Source organism: Eleutherodactylus coqui, chromosome 13 (genome assembly GCF_035609145.1).
Source record: "Eleutherodactylus coqui strain aEleCoq1 chromosome 13, aEleCoq1.hap1, whole genome shotgun sequence".
NCBI lineage: Eukaryota > Metazoa > Chordata > Amphibia > Anura > Eleutherodactylidae > Eleutherodactylus > Eleutherodactylus coqui.
Genome location: NC_089849.1, coordinates 126,895,645 through 126,912,121, shown reverse-complemented (window position 1 = coordinate 126,912,121; position 16,477 = coordinate 126,895,645). Strand labels below are relative to the sequence as shown.

The 16,477-nt window shown below is 46.3% G+C and overlaps 1 protein-coding gene across 3 annotated transcripts in view; it reads right to left on the bottom strand.

Annotated features, from left to right (window-relative positions):
- The window catches only part of STX3 (syntaxin 3), a 91,445-nt gene extending 75,254 nt beyond the window's left edge, over positions 1-16,191 (bottom strand). The window contains exon 1 of one of the 3 annotated variants that reach the window (XM_066588008.1): positions 15,840-16,191. In XM_066588008.1, the coding sequence (XP_066444105.1) occupies positions 15,840-15,869 (30 nt within the window). In that variant the 5' untranslated portion in view covers positions 15,870-16,191. The remainder of the gene's footprint in view (positions 1-15,839) is intronic. The other 2 variants (XM_066588007.1, XM_066588006.1) reach the window with 2 other exon arrangements.
- Between the last annotated feature and the right edge of the window lie 286 nt (positions 16,192-16,477).

Sequence of the window (16,477 nt, the reverse complement as noted above, 5' to 3'; positions counted from 1 at the left end):
TAAATGTGCCGCTTATTGGCCTGTGGTTGGAGGCTGACTTTGCTTACGGAACGCAGAGCAGAGCCAGGAAACAATTATGCGCAAGCCTGTAGTGAGACCTAGGTGCGTATCACTGAGCTAGTGGATTTCACAGTGCAGAAGCAGTCAAGTGGCCAAAGGCCAGTGGTAGGCCTTAAGTATTTTGCTTCAATTTTTTAAAATGGTGAGGTGAAAAACCAGGCAGACACCGTATGCAGCGTATATATGTATACTCTTTCCCTCTGGCGGGATGACGGCGATCATGTAACAGACACAGCAGAGCCAGGAAACAATTATGCGCAAGGCTGGGTATTAATCAGTGACTACTACCCCCAGCAGACATGCCGTAAACTGAAGACGGTCACAGGCAGGCCAAATATAGTATTTTTTTCCACTTTTTGGGAAAAAGCCCACTGCCTGTGATATAGCCTGTATATGGATTTCACTGCTGGAGGATGACTGTGGTTACTGAAAGCACAGTGCAGCCAGAAAAAATTATGCGCAAGGCTGGGTATTAATCAGTGACTACTACCCCCAGCAGACACGCCGTAAACTGAAGACGGTCACAGGCAGGCCAAATATAGTATTTTTTTCCACTTTTTGGGAAAAAGCCCACTGTCTGTGATATAGCCTGTATATGGATTTCCCTGTTGGAGGATGACTGTGGTTATTGAAAGCACAGCGCAGGCAGAAAAAATTATGCCCAAGGCTGGGTATTAATTAGCGACTACTACCCCTAGCAGACACGCAGTAAACTGAAGACGGTCACAGGCAGCCCAAATATAGTATTTTTTCCCAATTTTTTTGAAAAAGCCCACTGCCTATATAGCCAGTATACCTCTTTCCCTGTACCACTGTCCCTGCCTCACCAGTACTGCCCCTATACTATGTACAATGACTGCAGACTGAGGACGCTATGGTCTGCACGCCCGATATACAGAAGAAAAAAAAATTGAGCAACACTGCTAAAAGCAGCCTCAGCAGTACTGCACACGGTCAGATGTGGCCCTAAGAAGGACCGTTGGGGTTCTTGAAGACGAAGATAACAGCCTAACACTCTCCCTATAGCAGCTACAGCAAGACGGCACTTTCCCTAATGTCTCTCAGCGTGCATCTGTGGCGAGCCGCGGGCGGGGCAGATTTAAATACTCGGGGGTCACTTGATCTCCCCAGCCACTCACTGCACGGGGGTGGGATAGGGCTGGAACATCACAGGAGGAAGTTGTAATGCCTTCCCTGTGTTTCTATTGGCCAGAAAAGCACGCAAATTTCTCAGGGAAGGAAATGTAATGGAGTCGAGTGCCGCGTGGTGCTCGTCTCGAATAACGAGCATCTCGAACACCCTAATACTCGAACGAGCATCAAGCTCGGACGAGTACGCTCGCTCATCTCTAGTCGTTATGGTGGTCTGCTCTGGACAGATGAAGAACTGCAAGTAGCGGTGACGTCGCCTGTAAGTCACTAAATGTTAATGTTTGTTCTGCCACTGAGCGGGTCTGATGAGTTCTGTAGTCACTATGTGGTCAGCAGTGACCATACGACTTAGCATTATGGTTTATGAAACAACAACTCTCAGCGCATACTTACCTTTTCTGAGGTAAATACTGGGAGTTTTATGTTCATATGGTACAGATTTATACACCAGCAATTAACCCGACTCTATCTTGAGCTTAGTCCTGGTGATATGATTTACGTATTGAGCTCGGCTCTGGTGCCCTCTGTACCTACACGATGAAGTAGTTGTAGTGGCGTCATGGGGGGCGGGGGGGGGGGGGGGGTAAACGCAGTCTTGCACTCAATTCCTCCACAGATTCAGATTAGATTATATATAAATCCATCTTAATTAACATGTTTGCTCCTCATAGCTTGTGGGAGAGTTCAGTGATCAGGCGTACTTGTTCTCGATAGTGGCGGCATTAAGACCCTGGTAATCAATACAAGAAAGCGGGAATCGGTCTTTCTTTTTACAAAGTAGAAGCCGGCCGCAGCTGGAGGAGAGGACCCCCGGAGGGACGGGCATTCTAGGTTGTCCTCAGATACACAATCATGGCCGTTGTTTCAGGTACAGTGTACACTAGGGGGGCCCTTAGCTATAGGTCATTTTCTGAAAGCTAAACTTTTGCTGCTCTCACCCCCTAATCCTGTTCCAATGACCTAAAATCAGGCTGTGCAAAACTTCAGCTCAATCAGACAACTGCTGGGCGACCCTCGAACGCCTTGACGTTGGAACATCGAATACGCATGATGCAATGATTCATTCTGTCCAGAAGCGCTGCACTCTTCCCCATCTCCACCATTGTCTTATTTCTTCTTACAGAATGTTATGCGGGCGCATCCGGAGACCCCAGTGATTGCTTACAAATAGGGATGAGCGAGTATACTCGCTAAGGCACTACTCGCTCGAGTAATGTGCTTTAGACGAGTATGTCCCTGCTCGTCCCTGAAGATTCGGGGGCCGGTGCGGGGAGCTGCGGGGGAGAGCGGGCAGGAACGGAGGGGAGATCTCTCTCTCCCGTCCCCGTTCTCCCCTGCTCCCCGCTGCTCCCCGCTCCGCGGCGGCCCCCGAATCTTTATGGACGAGCAGGGAGATACTCGTCTAAGGGACATTACTCGAGCGAGTAGTGCCTTAGCGAGTATACTCGCTCATCCCTATTTACAAACATACTTTGCTGAAAATAGGTAAATAGATACAATCAGTGGCTTCAATAATGAAGTATTTCTATTTTTGGGGGAAAGACTAAGGCCTAATGCCCACGGACGGCTTTATGCCGCGTTCCCCACAGTATAAATCTGCGGTGAAGTAACACAGCTATTAGGTTCTATTGAACCCAATGGGTCAGTCCTCACATGCGGGATTCTGTCACGGATTTATGCCACGGGAAAAAAATTGCGGCATGTTCTATTTTACCGCAATACTTCCGCGGTGGGAGGTCTCCATTAATATAGTATTAATGGAGACTGCAGAAAAACGCAGTAAAAAGCACATTTATCTGCGATCGCTAGCGGGGACCTTTTTGTTTATCCCCGCAGGATTCCCTGCGCCATAAAATCGCGGGTGTATCCCACTCGATCCGTGGCCATGAGCCCTAATACCTGTACTTATCTGCAATAGACAATTAATGGTGAAGATGTGACCGCTTGGCTCCCTCACCAATCCTGAGAATGGGCGCGCCGTCCGCTGGACCCTCCCACACATTCATGAAATATCATCTGGATGCGCCAGAACGGTCTAATAGAAACCATTTTAAAAAAACATTGAACGTTATTGTTTCCCAAGAGAGGATTTAGTGGCAGTCGGGTATTCTTTATGGTCTCCGGCAGCGATCTGTAAAACAAAATGTTGGACAGCGCCGCTCCTGCCACCTCTTGAGCTTTACCTCATTAAGTGCAGTGATGAAGCCTGATAACGTTCTCCATGTATAACGAAGACCCAAGGTGCCCAGCGTTATACATAGGGGGCCTTGGTAAATGTGATAACGCCGGTAATAGCGATGTTACTTTTATCGCAGGGAATATACTGCATGCGGCGGAATCGTGCGATGTGCAAATCACATAATTGTATGTTAAATCAGTTGTAGCGCCGGCTGCTCTTAGCAATGCTAATTAAATGAATGAAAGCTCACATTAATTTCCATTATTAGGGCTTACAAGTAGAGATGAGCGAGCATACTCGTCTGAGCTTGATGCTCGTTCGAGTATTAGGGTGCTCGAGATGCTCGTTACTCGAGACGAGCACCACGCGGTACTCGTCTCGATTAAATGAGCACTGACCAATACAGCCGGCTCCATTGAAAGCAATGGGCTGCCGGCTAGCGTGGGATGAATTTTCGGGAAGGGCTTAAAAATATAAGCCCTTCCCTGAAAATCATCCAAAACTGTGTAAAAAGTAAAAATAAATATATACTCACCTGGTCCCGGCAGACGGAGTTCAGCCACGGCCGGCCGGCAGTTCTCCTGAACTGCTGTGAGTAGTATTCAGCAGCCGGGGATTTAAAATCCCCGCCTCCTGAATGAGCTGCCTCTGATTGGTCACAGCCTCACCAATTCATGAATTCATGAATAGGTGAGTGAGAGCTGCCTCTGTTGGTGAGGCTGTGACCAATCAGAGGCAGCTCATTCAGCAGGCGGGGATTTTAAATCCCCGCTGCTGAATACTACTTACAGCAGTTCAGGAGAACTGCCGGCTGGCCTCGGCTGAACTCCGTCTGCTGTAACAAGATGAGTATATATTTATTTTTACTTTTTACACAGTTTTGGATGATTTTCAGGGAAGGGCTTATATTTTTAAGCCCTTCCCGAAAATTAATCCCGCGCTCGCTGGCAGCCCATTGCTTTCAATGGAGCCGGCTGTATTGCCAGCTCCATTGAATTCAATGGGCTAACATCATTCTTCTCTGCCACAGCTGTTACAGCTGTGGCAGAGGAGAACGATCTTTATGCTGACAGTGCGGGGGGGGGGGGGCCCACTCTTGCCACTATTGTGGCTTAATAGTGAGACCTCGGAGCCCGAAATGCAGCCCTGCATGTTGCTCCTCGCCTGCCCTATCCATTTCTGTGTTTTTTACATGACTTTGGTGATTTGCTAAGATTTTCACAAATGAAAACCTTAGCGGAGCACCAGTCATATACAAAAATGCTCAAGTCGCCCATTGACTTCAATGGGGTTCGTTACTCGAAACGAACTCTTGAGCATCACTGAAAGTTCGACTCGAGTAACGAGCACTCGAGCATTTTGGTGCTCGCTCATCTCTACTTACAAGTGATTATAAATAAAATAAGGAAAAAAAATTTATCTGAAAAAAATGAATTCCCAGGCGAAAATTTCCAAAATTCATGGTGGATGAGGGTCGCCTCGCAGTTCTCCGATTGAGCTAAAATTGTGCACAGATGTTTTTTTTTGTTGATTGGAACGAGATAGGGGGGTGGGAGCTACACTTTTAGAAAGTCGAAATGTTGCTGTCGGCCTCTTTTGTTTTGATCTCTTCATCAATCCTCCAGGGACGTCCACTTCTTGGTGATGTCACTGTTGTGCCAAATTTAATCAAATTCTTGATGAAGTCCTCACTGTGTTCCATGGTACTCATATATGTAATGCCTTGGAGATGCTTTAGTCCCCTTCTCCTAACTGATTCCAACAGTCTGATCCCTTTGATTTGTTGTTAGCTCTTTAAGGGCCAACTAAGAAAATGTCAGGAAAATCCTCCTAGAAGAGCCCAACCTTATATGGGGGAAATCAGAATTCCTGGAAAGAATGGCAGTGGAGTGCTGACTACTGTTTATCATGAGCTTACATGTGATTGGCTGATTCTGAACACAACCACACCCCCAAATATCAGAGGGTGTTCACTGTTCACACTTGTGCAACAACATTATTTTAGTTTTGCTATTTTTATTTTTCCACCCGTAATTCTTTTAGTTTGTTTTTCCATGGATTTGTACAGATAATGGGGCGCACTGAAGGTGGAAACAAAGCTGAAATGGCTCATCTTTCCCCGATTTTTTAATATGACATAAAAAAATATTTATATACACACTACTAGTCAAAAGTTTTAAAACACCTCAATTTTTCCTGTTTTTATTAATATTTAGAGTTTAATGTCTCCAATGTACTTTGGAATGAAAACATGGAACAAATAAACAAGATGAACAAAAATCATGGATTAACTTTGTTTCACGAAATTAAATCTAGGTGTTTGATCCTTCAAAGCAGACCTTTGTAGCTGATATAACACCTGTACACCATCAAGGCATCTTTCTACATTTACATTCAGATATTGTTCAGAAATTTCTTCCACACATTGTTGCAGAAGTTCCCACAAATGTGCGGCAATTGTAGGTTGTTCTGCCTTCACCCTTCTGTCCAGTTCATCCAAAACCAGCTCAGTGGGGTTCTTCTTGTCTTTTTAAGTAGTTCTGACATCACCCTGATTTGGATCATTGTCTTGCTGAAAACTTAACCCTTGACCAACTAGGCGTACACCAGAGGGTATTACATGACATATCAAAATGCCCTTTTGTCCAGTGTGTCAGTAACTCTATGCAAGTTGCCACCTCTGGATCTAACAAATGAGCCCCAGACCATCACGCTTCCTTCTCATGTTTGACAGTTGGTGTTGCACACTCTTTCACCTACTCAATGGTGTACAAAAATGCTGCATGATGCACCAAAGATGTAACATTTTGATTCATCAGTTCACTTCAGTAGTCCATTTGAGGTGCTGGTTGGCCCAGGCAGGTCTTTTTTTATTTTGCAATCTCAGCAGTATCTTTCTTACTGATACTCGCCCTGTCAGGCCTGCAGATAGACGTCTTCTCTTCAAAGCTGAAATGGAAACTGTTACGTGTGCTGCTGGGATCTGTTGTACTATGTACTCCTGGCAGCGCAGTCAGGTGGTTAAGGGTTAATTGAGCTGGCTGGGTGTGGTACTTCCTGCTAGCCAATCTCCTGGATCTGTGCTCACATATAAACCCAGCTCCTGCCAGTCTCTGGCTGGGTTCCCCAGGGTGAGTACTCATGTTAGTTCTGTGTCCTGTAACTTGTTATTAGTCATGTTCAGCTTGTTCCCACTCCGATCTGTGTTTGCAAGTAAGTCTATTATGTGGCTCTGCTTCCCCAAGATTGTCTGGACACCTGTCGTCCTAGTCTGCAGTACATGCAGCCCCCTTTTCCTTCCCTTTGTTCAGGTGCAGCCTCCAGAAGTCTTATGTCTTACTCTGGGTGTCAGTTGGTGTAACTGGACACTCCCTTATGTCAGTTTGTGTAGCTGACTGTCTATTCCCCCCGGTATGAGGACACATAGACTTGGTGTGTGTACATGTGAGTTCTGAGTGGAGTCTGTCTTGCTGTGTGCCCTGTACTCTGTCCTGTTCCTGATGCAGCTCGCTGTGTGTCCAGTGCTCTGTTCTGTCCTGTTGCAAGCTTTGCTGAGTGATTTCTGTCTTGCTGGTTCATGTCCGTTTGTACGTTTAAATTCTGTCAGTTTCTTGTCAGTTTGCTGTGTGACCTGTTATTTGTGTCCTGTCCTGTTGCAGCTTTCTGTGTGAACTCTGTCCGATTCTGTTGGACTCCTGGTTAGTGTAGGGACTAGCGGTATAACCAGGAGCCGTGAAGTGGCCCGCTAGCTTTCAACATCTTGTACAACATGTCAACCAATACCTGGTATTTATATTCAGCTTATCTGTTACTAGTAGTTGCATTTTGGCTGCTGTATGCTGTGTGTTCTGGCTCTGTGCATCCTGTGGTTCTGTTTCTGTCCTGTAGCATGAGTATGTCTCCTGTTCTGTGGCGTGGCTCCTAGGATCAGCTAGGGCCGAGTTCCGAAGACCGTTGGGCTGCCCTTATTGGGGCAATGTTCCCCGCTTAGGTAGGGCCATGCCATCCTCCCGCTTAGTACAGGGTCAGTTGCCTGAAACCTGTGTGAATCCTGTGTGACCCTGGTGCTACCTGTGTACGTCCATCCCATCCATTACATTTCCCTTTTAGGATGTGATCCTGTAGGCTCCCATGTTAGGTTGCCCACACGATTGTAACAGAAACGTGTTTATTTTTGGCTGCATTAAGCTGTGCTTGAAGATTTTAAGCTTTGAGGCGCCAATTATGCTAATTGTTGACTTTCAAAAACATGTCATATGGTTTGTGTAGTGTTTTTTGGTCTGCCAGACCTGTTTCTGTTGGAGTTTCCTCCAGATTCCAAGTGCCTTACAATGGTATAGTAAACTGTACGGATGGCCTCCTTGGTTTTCTTGGCAATTTCTCTGTAGGATAGGGCTATACTTCTACGGGCTATAATTCTCTGTCTTCTTTGGTTGATTGCCATTTTCTTGCCATTATAATAGTAATGTCTTCTGTCCTGAAGAGCAAAACTGTCCAAATCCTGCCATAGAGGGTGTTCCAACACTGGTTATATAGAATCACAGGGTTGAAAAGTAATTTACAAAAGTTGTGCCACCTATAGGAATAGTTTGCAGCAAATTTCAAACCATAATTTGCTTTCTGTGCTGCACAGCTGCGGTCCTTGATGGGTTCCCTAAATACAGCCCTTTGGTTAAAATCATAAATTCACCTAAAAAGTTAGTATCTAGAGATGAGTGAGCATACTCGCTAAGGCAAACTACTCGAGCGAGTAGTGCCTTATGCGAGTACCTGCCCGCTTGTCTCAAACGATTCGGGTGCTGGCGGGGGGGGGGGGAGGGGGGAGGTGAGGTGAGGAACGGGGGGGGGGGGGAGATGTCTCTCTCACTCTCTCTCCCCTGCTTCCCCCCCGCTCATTCCCGGAACTCACCGCTCTCCCCCGAATCTTTTGAGACGAGCGGGCAGGTACTCGCATAAGGCACTACTCACTCGAGTAGTTTGCCTTAGCGAGTATGCTCGCTCATCTCTATTAGTATCACCTTCTCCTGTTTACAATACTCGGAAATCTGCAATTCCACGCAGGTCTTTGCCTCGCTCCCTTCCACAGCTGGCACACCTCTGGCTAGTGTGGCTCTTTTCATGTTTTGTCTGGGTCTGCCTGGCTCTCTTGTACAGAACTGTTATCTATCTCAGACTGTGTCTTACTGGGTTTCTGGAGAGCCAATCAAGTGGCCCACTTTTTGGACACCCTCCCTCCCGCGAGAGGCTTTGGCAGCCACTGACTCCATTTGAAAATACCTGTATGAGTTTGGGCCAGCTCACCACACTCGGTGTACTCTTTATGCCCTCCTGATCTCGCCTCCTGAAGATTGCAAGCCCCCTTATTTGATCAAATGAGTGTTTGCGCATAAATCCTCAACTGCCAGCTATAAGTTGCTCTCAAGGTGGTATTGTGTGCCCTCCAAACTAGATAATACATATTTCCAACATGCCGTCACTGCGGTGCGGTGCATGTGTTTTGGGACTGTCCTCGGGTACAGAGCTTTTGGAGAGCAGTTCATACGAACATTTGTACAATCTTGCATCTATGATTACTTTTTTTCCTTGCCGTGTTTCTTCTGCACGTCTCTGAGCTCCCGCTGTGGACCTATCGTAAATCTGTACTTAAGCATCTCATTAACGCAGCTCAAGTCTGCAAACCGGCTCTTTGGAAATCCACCCTCCCTGACACATTGGGTACACAAGGTAGAGGAAATCCAGTTAACGGAGGAGCTTACTGCCTCTCTGCATGACAATTATAATGCGTGGTACATTGCCTGGGTCCATTGGCTTGATTTCCAGTACACTCAGGAATTTAGGGGAAGTCTTGGTACAGACTAGTCACCATTTCAGACCCCTGGTGCTCCCCTGAGAGGTTGTTAAAAAGCTTAAAAATGTTTAAAAGCTTAAAATAAAGAATTTAAAAAAAAAACTATAAATTCAGAATATTGTTGTGTTTCAGGTTACAATTTCATAATTTTATATTTTTAATTTACTTTTAAACCTCTGAACCGTTTCATGTTATTTGCTAGACTTGAACTGTGTTAATGTCAAAAATAACTGGAAAAATGTAAGTCTTCTAAAACTTCCGACTGGTAGTGTATATATATATATGTATACATATTCATATATTCAGTCACTAGTGCCTGATCAATAAAGTATCAAGCCAAATCGGAATCCAAGTAGGTCTCAGAAGAGAACTGAGTAACACCATAGTTGAGGATCACAGGAAACACAACTTTTGGAGAGGAACTGGTCTCACCTAGTTTAGCCTCTCCCATTACTCATAGGTGGCAAAGCTTCCCAGCTTCACTAGCCATGAGCCATAAATCTCCAGTGTGTCTTTTATGCTCAGCAAGAGATAACCAGCTTTCAACCTAGGTGGTAATACTATCCCTGAAGTGAGAAACAGAAGAACCAGGACACACTAGATAACACCTAATGCTCAACCAAAAGACCACAAAGTCAGACATCCTCAGTAGCGGAAAGTTGCATGATATAACTAGGGAAACCTCATGAGTGCCAAGGGAAGACTTTCCAAGGTGTGTGTTGGCCCTTCAAGAGCACAGGCATGTGTACATGAGTGCCCTCAGGGCCACCGAGAGAGGCTGGGAAGATGCCAGAACAGGGTGGCAGGGATAGAACATGTGCTGCGACCACAAAAAGAGGTAAGTTGGCAGCCATGAGCCGTGACATCTTTTATGACCTATATGAACTTTCAATAATGTGTTTGATATTTCTACTTAGCCTATGCATATGCTATACCTCTATTTTTATAGGATTTACATGATACAACAGCAAGATAAACAAAGAGATTACTGATTTGTAGCTAAATGCAAGAGTTGTGGACAGTGAGGGTGGTGGACACATAGGTTCCATGCTCAAAACTGTAACTCTTATATTAAAACAGTGACTAATTTCGCTGCTCTATGGTACAGAGATTAAACGCAATTTCAAAACAGTAAACAGGTCAACGTTAGGCATTGAAGTCTTACCTCTTATCACTCTGCCAGTACATTACTGTGAATCCCAAGGCGCGGTTTCATTCCCAGTATATCAAGAATAGCAAAGTCCAACTTTAAATTTACCTAAGATGGGGCTGTAGATGGAGAGGAGTCATAGCTACCAGCTCCGGACTGTTGGCGCATGTGTGGATCTTTTTTTTCCCTTCCAGATGTACTCACCAGGACAGATGCTGAAGATGCATAAACCAGTGGCCTCTGGAATAATATTTCTCTGGCAATTATGGAGTAGGCAGAGGCGCCAAATTAATATCCAATCCCCCACAGGAGGAAAAGTAAACCTGCCCTCTTTCACTTCTCTCAGGGCTCCTCTGAACACAGGAAGCACGTGACCCTCCAGTTTGTGTCTCCAGCCACCACCCTCCTCCTAAAGTAACCATGGCTTAGTAACAGTAAAATTCAACAATGAAGTCAGGGAAAACAAGAGGTAGACAAAGGTACCGCCAAACCCCTTACATTCCCCCCTGCTTTACACTAGCCAGTCCTCTGGTCAGCAACAACAATATACAAATTTCTTTTTCAACATATCACAGCATACAACAATGCAATGAAATCAAAACCCGATCATTTCACCAGAACACAGTTATTTTGTACAGCTTTCTCCTCCAGACAACACCACAATAGGACTATAAATGAGGAAGGACTGGGCACCATTGTGTGCAATTGTAACAGTGCCACCGCATGCAGACAGCATGTCCTGAGTCTCTATAGCCAGATTTGCAGTGTCGGTAGATACACTTTTAGGGGCTGCCATCGTGAGAGGCATCTGAGGCCTAGCAGGGAGCACCATCTGGGGTACGCTGTTGGCTGATGCTATGGGTACATCCATATGGGCAATAACATCCAAATCAATTCCAAAAATATGTTCTGAAGCCAACCAGTCCAGCTAGAGCCTCTCTTCAAAAGGCTTAGTTGCGGCCGTGGCCTAGTACCCTCTAGGACCTAAAACACAGATATAGTAGAAAAATTCATCTTTCAGAAGGTTTCATAGTTCTGGATGGTGTTCTGCTCAACAGAAAGAATCCCTGTAGATGAAAAGCTCGTCTTCCATAACAGTGTCCTAAATGAACCCATGGCTACCCATAAATTCAAGTTTCTGTTCCATGCCTGAGTGTCAGAGTGATCTCTCTTGCAGAGGGCAATTATGGTTCATTAACAGTCTGTATGAACCATTCCTTCCTTTCCTTGTAGTAAGCTTGTACAAAGTCCCTTACAAGGTCCTCATCTAGTGGCTCTATCAGTGGGGTGGCCCCTTCGAGAGGGCACGTGTCCATCGGGCCAAAGACTATGCCAATTGTAAGAGTTGTGAACGGTGAGGGGGGTGGTGTGTCCCTCAGGGGATGGTACTACAAAGGCTAATGGAACACCCCATCCAGGCCTAGAGTCAGGATATCATCTCGCTAGTCTCTCTACCTCTCTCAGACAACTACGACCTATGGGACTATGGGCTCCTCTGAACACAGGAAGCATGTGACCATCCAGTTCGCGCCTACAGCAATCATCCCTCCTCTTAAAGTAGCCATGGCTTATAGAATAGCAAACATTATAAAATCAGGGAAACAATGGGCAGACAAAGGTAACGCCAACCCCCTTACATAAGCGCAGATAAGCAAGATTCAAAATGAAAGTATATAATAGAGCAGAAGTGTAGCTACCGGAATCAGGACCCGTGGAGGAGGGGGCACCAGAACCAAAATCAACATTCAGTGAACTTAAGCATGCCTGGGATAAGCAGGAATTCACATAAAAGCCGACTAGATGTGTTTCTGCGTAGCCAGTATTGCTGAATGTCAATGGGATTCATAAAATGTAGAAGCAGATTGGCAAAACACCCCATATATAAGTGTCATTTCAAATTAGCGCAGTGCGATAACCACAACCACCCTGAAGGTATATTTACAGTAGTGCAAAGTGCCACGAATACTGCCAGCAACCAGCGGTAGGTGGGTAACAAATCATAAGACCCCAGTCTCTGCGGGCTCCTGTGCATGATAAACCACTTCACAATCCTAGCTTCAGCTTCACCATACATTCTCCACAGAGTTGGGACTGTGTTTCATCCCTGTGTGCCGATGGGGATTAGCTCCGGCTCTCTCTTCTCTGTGCGGACGTCTATATGGCTTCCCTTACCCACAGTCAGCAACATTACCAAAAACATGAGCGGGCAATGCCACTCTCCTCCCCACAAAGGATTAGAGCTAGGCGCTAGAGAGCAACGTTTCTCAAGATGGAGGGGTGTGATGGTATGATTAACACCAGCAGGGGGCCCTAGTGTAATTTCAGTTATGGGGCTCTATGTGCTCCATTGTCCACAATCTTGTAGTTGCTACAACAATAAAGTTTGCTCCACTATAAAGGTCTCAACAGTTTATAATCAACTAATCTATTACAGCAGGGTCATCAGGCTTTTCTCATCACATGACCACTCTGATCCAGAAGGTGGTCGGAGATCCCCTTTATCCAGTCCACTCTTGTAGATTAAATGTATTAGTAGGTCAGCTGGCCATGTTTAATGCTGGCCTCCCATAAATGAAAATAGAGGAAAATCAGCTTTGGATTTGCATTCAGCAGCCTTCATTCAAGATACCTTTTAGAAGATAATCACGTGAAGCCGCATGTATGTGACCTCCTCTTTTTTTAACATTACATTTTGGTTTTTTTAGATAAATTCTTACATTTTTATATAATTTTTGAAAGCAGATGCAAACCTTAAAACACCACTTTACAAAGACGTAGACATACAAGATTACAAGGAAATCACGCTCAGTTAGTACATATAAACTCTCTATAAAAGGGCTCAAGTGAAACTGTAACTAGATTCATGCTGCTCGAACCACAGCCAGCATGAACCATGGGCAGCTCGAACCACAGCCAGCATGAACCATGGGCAGCTCGAACCACAGCCAGCATGAACCATGGGCAGCTCGAACCACAGCCAGCATGAACCATGGGCAGCTCGAACCACAGCCAGCATGAACCACAGGCAGCTCGAAACATGGACAGCTCGAACCACAGCCAGCATAAACCATGGGCAGTTCGAAACATGGACAGCACGAACCACAGCCAGCATGAACCATGGGCAGCTCGAACCACAGCCAGCATGAACCATGGGCAGCTCGAACCACAGCCAGCAGAAACCATGGGCAGCTTGAAACATGGACAACTCGAACCACAGCCAGCATGAACCATGGACAGCTCGAACCACAGCCAGCATGAACCACAGGCAGCTCGAAACATGGACAGCTCGAACCACAGCCAGCATAAACCACGGGCAGCTCGAAACATGGACAGCTCGAACCACAGCCAGCATGAACCATGTGCAGCTCGAAACATGGACAGCTCGAAGCACAGCCAGCATAAACCATGGGCAGTTCGAAACATGGACAGCTCGAACCACAGCCAGCATGAACCACGGGCAGCTCGAAACATGGACAGCTCGAAGCACAGCCAGCATAAACCATGGGCAGTTCGAAACATGGACAGCTCGAACCACAGCCTGCATGAACCATGGGCAGCTCGAACCACAGCCAGCACAAACCATGGGCAGCTTGAAACATGGACAACTCGAACCACAGCCAGCATGAACCATGGACAGCTCTAACCACAGCCAGCATGAACCACAGGCAGCTCGAAACATGGACAGCTCGAACCACAGCCGTTGGTTTGAGCAGCCCAGAATTCAAGCTGCCCGTGGTTCATGCCAGCCGTTGTTCACGCTGCCCATGGTTCATGCCAGCCGTTGTTCACTCTGCCTGTGGTTCATGCCAGCCGTTGTTCGCGCTGCCGTTGGTTTGAGCAGCCCAGGATTCACGCTGCCCATGGTTCATGCCAGCCGTTGTTCACACTGCCCGTGGTTCATACCAGCCGTTGTTCACACTGCCTATGGTTCATGCCAGCCGTTGTTCACGCTGCCTGTGGTTCATGCCAGCCGTTGTTCACGCTGCCTGTGGTTCATGCCAGCCGTTGTTCGCGCTGCCGTTGGTTTGAGCAGCCCAGGATTCAAGCTGCCCGTGGTTCATGCCAGCCGTTGTTCACGCTGCCCGTGGTTCCAGTTGCTGTGGTTGGAGCTGCATAAATCTGGTGACAGATTAACTTTAAAGAAAATGTAAAAATAAAAATGACCTTCCCAGTTTTCAAGTTCTTATTTTTTGTTTAACGCCTTAATGGCCAAAGTCAATTTTTATTTTTACTTTAGCTACAAAACACCTGGCACATGCGTAGACCTGACAAAGGTAAGCCCAAAGAGATATCCCTTTCTCATACCCATGTACTTCTAAAACTGTCAGCCCTGGCGATTACTACGCTGGAGCTGAAGGATTATCTAGGGAGTCCTGTTTCCCTTGTTTATTTGCCATGGATGCCACAATCGTCACTGATCACATCATCGAAGGTGTTCAGCAAGGAGGACCAGAGCTTCCTGCAGAGGAATGGAGCACTTGACAGGTAGTCCTTACAGATGACTCAGATGAGACAACCCAGCAGCAGGACGCCCTGAGATCCACTTCCCATCATGGTACCATTAGACATTCTCCAAAGCAAGCAGTCCCATTAGAGACCCCACATCAAAGTCTATAATAGGACTCCCATCAATTAAGGTTACTAGTTACTGATGGACAAGAAAGGAGAAGCACTGGACTTTGAGCATCGTCCCTTCCATCATGCTTACAAAACAAGGTGGCTGAAGGCAAAGCTGCTGCACACACAAGTTATTAGGCGTCCCACCCCATATAGGGTCTATGGAAACAAGGACTAATAGAGTGACGAATACCTCCTCCAAGAGTATATTACAGCTAGCGTGGGGCTGTACACAGGCGCTTCATGCTGATGTGATAATGTCACATAGCATCACTCCGTGTGACAGCATTGGACATGCTGGTCCCCTGACAGTCATACTACAATAGAAATCAATGAGCAATGTACAAAACTAAAGCCCAAGCAAGTACATTGATCCACAGGAATGCACGGAGTGGGCTGAGGCTGAAGTGGACCTTGGCAGTCATACATGATACAACATTCTGCATCTCGTGTTCGGTGGCCCGGGTTACATGGCCGAAGGCATCACGTTTTCCTCGCCTTCTCATTAACGTCTATTAGTGGACTGTGATTTGCACAAATATGTGACATATCAAAGACTCTTGTGTCACCCAGAACCGGACTGATTCACTTAGAGTCTTGGACCGAGGCAATCGATGCCACCACCATTTCCTTGGGCAGTGATGTGGGTAGACTATGCGGTATTATATGCTGGGGTGGAATTCGTAGTCTCGGACTGGGTGGTGTAGTAGTTTCACATATTGTGACTCTAAAAATGATTGACCCTGGGATGTCACAGCGGCAAAACCCGTCTGACCGGTTCCCAACTGATCAGCATCAACTCCCCTCCCAGGACCTGACCAGGAGTCACTCACCGCTTTTAGCTGCTCCAGTCGGTCCTTCATGGTGCTGGAGGTCTCTCCTTAGTCACTGACTGTCTCTCTGACTCGTATTCTCCAGGAACTGTCCAGAACTTTCACCAGAGGATCAGCAAGTCTATCCGTCTCCCTATAACTCCCATTCTTCTTGTCTCTTTGAAGGACCAGATATAATACAAGCCCCTCGGGGGTCTCTTTACCTATCAGGCTCGCTGTTTCCAGGCTTGTTGTCTGATCTGGTTGCTCTGTATTTAGTTAAATCCCTTGCAGTCTCTGTGTCACATTGATCCGGTCTGTCACATACACTCAACTCCTCCCTAATCCTACCAGGAAGAGAGGCAGGAAGGGAGAGGAGTGAGGTGACCTCATCTCTTACCTGGGCAGGTGTGTGACCGCCCACATCCAGCCACACAGCTAATAATATGAGGCTGGGAAGGCTTTCCTTCTGGTCTCACCAGCAGTATACATATATATATATATATCATTCTTATGTCATCACTTTGTTATGAGCATTTCTGTTGTGATGTTTTATTACCGATCCGGGACATTTGCAATAGAATGTTCATTTTTTGATACAAAGTTACAATTACAGAAGCGACTAAGGACTCTCTGAGCCGGTCACAACACATTTGAAC